The sequence below is a fragment of the Athene noctua genome, chromosome 15 (assembly GCF_965140245.1).
Source record: "Athene noctua chromosome 15, bAthNoc1.hap1.1, whole genome shotgun sequence".
NCBI classification, from domain to species: Eukaryota; Metazoa; Chordata; class Aves; order Strigiformes; family Strigidae; genus Athene; species Athene noctua.
The window spans coordinates 8,311,131-8,318,173 of record NC_134051.1 but is presented as its reverse complement, the minus strand read 5'-3'; the positions used below and the strand labels follow the sequence as shown (position 1 = coordinate 8,318,173).

Genomic DNA, 7,043 nt, shown 5'->3' with positions numbered 1-7,043 from the left:
AATCTTATAACTCTGATTTACCTACAAGGGACCTTCATTTTGTGTTAGCTCTCAAAGCAAAAAGACAGTATTTTTCCAGTGCCAAAACCAAGCACCCCTCAGCCTGTGTCTTCCTGCCCAGCCAGCCCTTGTTCATGCCAGGTGCCTGGAGATTTTGCAGGGAATGAATAACTGGATTCATCTGCCCAGTGAGGGATGTCTCAGCAGGGATTTCCTGGTTTGATTTTATTGGCAAATATGGTAACAGTTTTACCCAGCTCCTGGAAAGAAACGTCCCTTTGCATTCCTAACACCCACACCCATTACAACCTTCACCACATGGCCAGCTGAGGACTAGTGCTAATTCACACTGTACTCTTGGGCAAACACCATTTCTAGGGTAGAATTCAGGTGTCCAGACTACTCGAGGCAGACATCTACGTGCTGTAGTGATCTGTCAGGCTGTCCAACAGCAAAGATAATAAGACCTACAAAGTCTGTTGTGCACCCTAAGGCTTAAGGGCAGAAGGTCTTTACTGAGCAACGTGGCTGGGAGCTGTCTTACTGGTGTGCAACGGGAATGACCATCACTCCTACTACGAGGACACATGCATAGCTATCTCCCTGGCCTGTGATAATGTGTGTTGGGTGGAGAAGGGGAGGAGACGGTCCCTGACTGGATCAGGAGCTTAAGGGGGAATGGTCTGCAAGGCTGTCCCAACTCCAACCTCTAGTAAAGGCCTCGTTTGATGATTTCCACTGAAGAAATGGCAATATCATTGAGAATCTGCAGCTTGGTGATGGATGAAAGCTGCTTCTGACGATGCTTGTACTGTAAGATTTTGTTTTCATCAATGAAAATGTGGAAATAGTCCTGGTCAGAGTAGATTTCAACCTGAAAGAGAGACTGTGTTAGGTTCACCATGTGACACACATCCTTACTGGACCTGGCTGCCACCATGTCAGTGAATACCTGGATCTGGGCACATGTGTCTGCAGCCCACTTCAAATCCTCCCAGAGCTGACACACACACACACTGCTCACCCCTATTTTGGGCAAAAAGGGGGAAAATTTGAGCCCTTCACTTCATAATAACAGAAATAATGCAAATGGTGATAATGCAAAACCTAAATTGAAAACAAATGCAGCATCCAGGGATTAGTGCTGGAGCTCTGCATGTCTGTGCCAGAGCTGAGTGTAAATCAGCAGCAAACCAGGGGACGGCAGAAATACTAACAAGGATCAGAGCCAGAGGGGGGATGATACTGGGTATGGTGCTGGCAGGAGAGGCAGGTCTAGATGAGAGGGACCCCAGTACTGGCTGGGTCACTCCTGTCCCACCCAAGGAGACCCATGGGGTGACACAGGATTACCTGGAATGGCTCCTTTGCTTCGAAGGGGAAGGTGCTATTAACCTCTTCCTTCCCCCAGTGGTTGGCAAGGAAAGAGTTGCAGATGATTCTGGAGCTGGAGAAGCGAGGGTTAAAGTGAAGAGCAATTTGGTCTCCAGGATCACAGAGCAAATTAATTTCGAACCTAAGATGGCAAGAGAAAGAAGTGATGGAGAGCTGTGGAGCAGTGCTGCTGGCTCTCGTGAGCTGCAAGACCTGCGAGCGGAGTGTGTCCTTACATGCTCGTACTGGAACTGGTCTCGCCCTTGACCACGACGCTCCAGCCTGGGCACATCCCCTCTGGGTACAGGGCCTCGAACTGCCGGCGAGGAGGCAATGGTGAAGCATGGCAAGGTGGGAGAGGTGCACAGTCCTGCTTGTTCCTTACACTTCTCCATCTTTCTCACCCTCTCATAGTCTTCTCCTTTCTACCCTCTTCCCACGCAGGCACACTCTCTGCCCCTGCCTTTTTCTCACTCCTAAATAATCTCAGGGGCTCTAAATTGATAAGAAATGAAGTTGGCACAACATCCAGTTGCTGTCCTGAAGGTCTTTTGTAAAGAGCTGGGTGGGATCAGCGAACAAAATCAAAGAACCTGAATGCCTTCATTGTCAGCAGGACACAAGGATGCTCTGCTCCTCTCCCCACCCAGGCAATACAAAATCCCAAACATAAAACTTTGCGATGCTTTGAAGCAGGGTGTGAAAGACAAGGACTGATCACGGAATGGGTGTAACGTGGCATCCAGCCTGTCCTCATCCAGCATTACATGGGTGACTTCCCATGAGCTCCTGTCTGATCCCCCGTTACACCTGCTCCCCCCACATCCAAGGTTAAACTTGCATAAAATGAGCTGGAGAATCTTCCTTTTTGAATAATTCATAGTTCTATTAAATAACTCATTTTAATAAGAACTCCTTGCCATTTCACCCCATTTCTTTTAACATTCTAATGATCTTGCATTTTTGAGCATCCCCCTCTCAAATGTATTGCTCACCCTGGGAAAAATCCCTCCAGCCTTCACATCTCCACCACCAGCTGTATTCCTTGCTTTCCCTCCCCATAGTTCAGTACTTTCACTCCCCTCGTTATTTCTCTGCTGTGATTTTCCATTTCCAATGCATTTTTGGGATATGCACAGTTTTGGGCAGGAGCTGAGACACGATGATGGTCAATCTGATACCCTCATGCCCAGCTACTTTTGGTGAGCAGCTTTGGAAACCCGCACACAGTCATTCAAAGTCTCTGAGCATGCCAGTGTTCCCCCCTGTGAAACACAGAGGGCTGATGGAGCTGATGCTGCAGTTTCAGTGAGTGGTGATGGCAGCACCCAGGTTAGCCTTGCTTTGACCCTCAGCTTGTCATCATTACAACAACCCCAGCAAAAGACGATCCACATACACAGGAAACAGCAATTCCCTCTTTGCTGCCAGCTGTCCCAGCGGAGATGGATGGCAAAGCACAGATCTCTGCTAAAGCATTGGTTGTGTTTCGGTCTCAGCTTAAATCCTCCAAGCCAGAAGTGCTGCCATCAGGGCACAGTTACCCCAGACCAGCCCTGGTGTAACAGACAAGAAATCTGTCCTATCACCTTTTTCTGAAAGTGCTGAAGCAATCAATCAGCTTTGCAATAGCCTGGATGGGATTGAAATAGAGGGGCAGCACTGCAAGTAGCATCCCCATGTCTTTCAGGATTTCTGTCTTTCTTGCCCTTATCTGTGCTGCTTTCCTTTACTCACTGCCTGACCCCACACATTCACCCCCCCGACAGACCAGGCTGTGCCGGCTCCTGCTCCAGCGCTTACCCGCAATGCCATCCCGCTCGCCAGCCCCTGCTCCGCGGACCCGGCCGGGTGGTGGCCAGAGGGTCTATATAGTGGCCACCAGCCGTGAGCCCCTGTGCGTGGGGATTAGCATCCACAGCGGGATGAGGTCTCCTTTTCAGAACAGGCTGTCAGACGCGGCGGGGAGATGGGGAGCAGCAAATCCCGCTGCCTGCCCAGCAGGGTCAGCCCACTCATGCGTTAAGGGCTAATCCAGCCCTGCGGCTGCCCGCACAAAGGCAGCGGCGGCCGGGCGGTCCTGAGCTGTGACACGATGGAGCCTGTGTGCGGCAGCGATGGGGCAGACAGGCATTCAGGCTCTGATTCCGGGGGCAGATGTATTTAATATGTGAATGAAGGATGGGGACTCCCAAAGCTGAGGGGGGTACCAGGAGTCCCATCCATGGCAAGGTCCAGAGGGGAGGGAGGTGACAGAGGAGATATGGTGGCTCCTATATGGACTCAGCTTCACCCTGAATAACAGAGATTTCTTTTTCTCTCCATTTTCTTTTTTATTCACACTTTGTGGCCTGAAACAAGCTGATGCCAGCTCTGTCACCGACACTTTTTCATCTCATGGCGCCCCAGGGCCGTCGGGGCTCTGTGCTGAGCTCAGCACACCCGAGCTCCACATTTCCCTTCCCTGCTGGGGACAATACAGGGATTTGGGAGCAGGGTGAGGGAGCCTTTGTCTGATATTTCCTGTCATGGAAAATCACCAAGAAATGAGTAGTGATTAAACGAATGTCAGTGATGGGATATTTCATACTGACAGTTAGCATGTAGGGCTGGGTGAAGCCGAGCTGGGGAAGGGAGGGATGGCTGCACATCCCCTCCCTCTTCACAGGGTAAGTGCATTAAAAACAGATGCTGGCCCCATCCCTGCATGTAGGGGAGGCTGCGATGCTCCCTCCCTGGTTGCTCCTACAGGAATGCATAGCTTTTGCAGTTAAAACCTTCTCACTCTATGGACCACAATGCTGATGTTATTTAATGTGTTTATTTTATTTCCAGCAGATAAGCAGAATGAGAGCTGCTATCCCAGGCTCTGGTGTCCTTGGCAGACAATTAAAAATGCACTCCACCAGACACAAAAGCCAACAACCTCTCTTGGGGCTGAAAAAGCCATGTCCCAGGCTGGGATTTGCCCATTTGGACTCCTACAAAACCAAACCTTGTGAAGCTGAGCCTTGCCATGGTCACCTCTCTCAGGTCCTGGCTCTCCAGGCGCTGTGTCGGGGAGCGCCGGAGCAGAGCTCTGTGCTACAGATGGCAGCATCGGGACGTGCAAGGGAGCTGTGAGCCAGCGGCGAGGCGCCCAAGTGGTGGTGGTAGGGCCAGGGACATCCCATCCATCCCTCCTTGGACTGCTGTAGGATGTTGGACATTGGCCTCTCCGATCTGCCCAGCCTCATGTCTCTCCTATTTATGGCCTGAAACCAAAGTTGTGCTTTCACCCCGCAAATCACCCCTCACTGCTTGTTTCTCCTGACAGACAGACAAGGGACTTCAGGTGAAGGGGCTGCTTTTGAGATACCCACCATGACAATGGGCAAAATCGACAGCTTTCCAGTCCTGCACTTAGGAAAGGAGTGATCTGCAAGCCAAAAAATTGTGCTGAGTTTATCATAATTATGCTAATGAAATCAGTGGAGTGGGGAAGGTTTGGGCACCGCAGGGCAGGTCGGGGTGCAGTGGGCTAGCAAAAGACCTCACCCGGAAAGCTGTGGTGGGACAAACATTGGTTCCTTTCTGTGCCCAGGAGCTGCATCTCACCCACATGGTGCAGAAACCCGTGTGAGTCATGACTCTAGAGAAGTTGCTGTAGCCTTTTATTTCGTCTAGTAAAACCAAGCGCTTGCCACAAATCTGTGCACACAGCCTGTCCTGGCAGGGTGATGTCCCGGCCACGCTGAGTCTCATTCCAGCTCCCACTGCAGCAACAGGCATGGGATTTGCTCCCCTGCTGCTAAAAGCTGCATCAGGCCATGCAGCACTGGGAGCCACAGGGCTGCCCTGTGGGAGAGCAAAAAAAGTCAGTGAAGACAGATTTGGAGAGATGGGAAAGCTCTTGAGGAAGGAGGGGGAATTTAGACTGCTCCAGTTTTGGGGACAGCAACTTCTGAGATGCTCAGTGCTTCCCAAAATTCAAGGCTTTACTTCCTGTTGTTCTGTTCAGCAAGAACAAGAAAGGTCGCTGGGGAAAGATGCAAACACTTGTGTTTCACAAGTAAGCTGATGGCTTGGTTAGCTGCAGGGGGATGCATTAGCAGACCTGCTTAGGCATTTGCCAGCCATTTGGTCATACAAACATCAGAGTTTGCATCTTTCCTTAAGCTGTTATTAACCATGTCCCACTCCCGGTTGTTTGTCCTAGAGACTTCTTCCTGCTGCTCACAGAGTGGCAGAAACACTCAGCGAGGAGCTCAGCACCCCACTTCTTACAGGAGTTTTCATGCAAGGCTCCCCTGTGTTGCACCGGCTGCGTTTGTGGATGTGTGATTATTTCCATTAGTCTCTAGAGGTCTCCAAACACACAGCCTGGGCTTTCAGGACCTGAGCACAATGCTCGCCTCTACACGCGGCACATGGGTTTTTCTCCTTGCAGTGCTGGGCTCTGCAGTTCACCCACCGAGTGATGCTCCAGTTTCTGACACCTGCTCAGGTTTTACTGTCAGCTCTTGTAGGAAAGAGGCATCCATCCCATGATTAACTCAGTCGAGCCCTGATGTGAACTGTGCCTTTGGAGATTGCCCCAGGTGTACTCTGCACATGCTGGTAATGTGTTGTCCCATATCTACCATGTTCTGCCAGGCAGGAACATCAGCACACAGACCTGCTGTGCCCATGCCTGCCTCATATTGTTATATATGTCCTCAGACATTATTGCACAGCCTTGTCTCCTATTAATATTCACCCATACATGTACTCACACACATATATATAGCATCCACTGAACCTCAGCAATATACACCTGCTGGAGGCCTGTGGTCACAAATCAACCCACATTCCTTAAACACACCAATGCAAACAAGCCAGCCCAGTGCTCCTGCCCCACAGCCACATGTGGCCAGGGGACTCACATATGCAAAGATGCTTTGGTACCTAACGGCCATAGCAGGGTGGCTGTGGCCACAGGAATGCAGCCAGAGCCATGCTCCTCTTGGAATCACCCTTGGCTAACTCTCTTGGGACTAGTCCAGAGGCCTCCAAACCTGCAGCCTTATGGTATGATTTAAGATTAAGCTAAGAAATTATGTAACTTTAGTCATGGGCTCTAACCACCAGCCAGGCTGGGCACAGCAGTGAGGTTTCAAATGGTGCCATTGCAAAGCCCCTTGTTTTTTTTCTTGCTGTGAACATCCCCATCCAGCTGCCTGTCTGGGGGAAGTACCAGGACCCCCTCCTGCAGCCCAGGGACCCAGGCCTTTTCCTCCTTCTCTGGAGCCAGAGTGACTCACTGGTTTTCCAAAAAACTCATGCTCTTTGTTTTGGGACAATAGCTTTGCAGAAAAAAACACACCATGAAACAATAGCCCGGGTGAAAGCAGAGCCTCCTGGGCATTGCCCACTGCCTGTGTGCTCCAGGCAGGCTCAGCTCCTTCTCAGAGGGTGAGTCTGGGGACCCCAAATACAGGTGGGTCTTCCAGAGCCTTCCCCCACCAGACCAAAGCAGGGGCTGCAATTTCTCCAGCGCACGCCTCTGTGAGAGGCTTCTCCAGACTTGCTTATCTGCCACTTGGCAGTATTTATACCTCCTCCACAGCCATTTCAGTTCCTCCAGGGAATTCCTAAAACTCCCCCGTGCAATTGGGAGTCAGCCCTCTGCTCTAGCCGTGCCGCCTCGA

The 7,043-nt window shown here is 50.9% G+C and overlaps 1 protein-coding gene across 1 annotated transcript; it reads right to left on the bottom strand.

The window, feature by feature from the left end:
* Nucleotides 1-709: 709 nt before the first annotated feature.
* Nucleotides 710-3,259, bottom strand: GRIFIN (galectin-related inter-fiber protein). The gene is made up of 4 exons (XM_074919758.1): nt 3,178-3,259; nt 1,611-1,690; nt 1,354-1,516; nt 710-874 (listed from the first exon to the last, which is right to left on the bottom strand). Exons 1-4 carry the CDS (start codon nt 3,187-3,189, stop codon nt 710-712), a joined length of 420 nt encoding a protein of 139 aa, XP_074775859.1. The 5' UTR covers nt 3,190-3,259.
* Nucleotides 3,260-7,043: the final 3,784 nt, after the last annotated feature.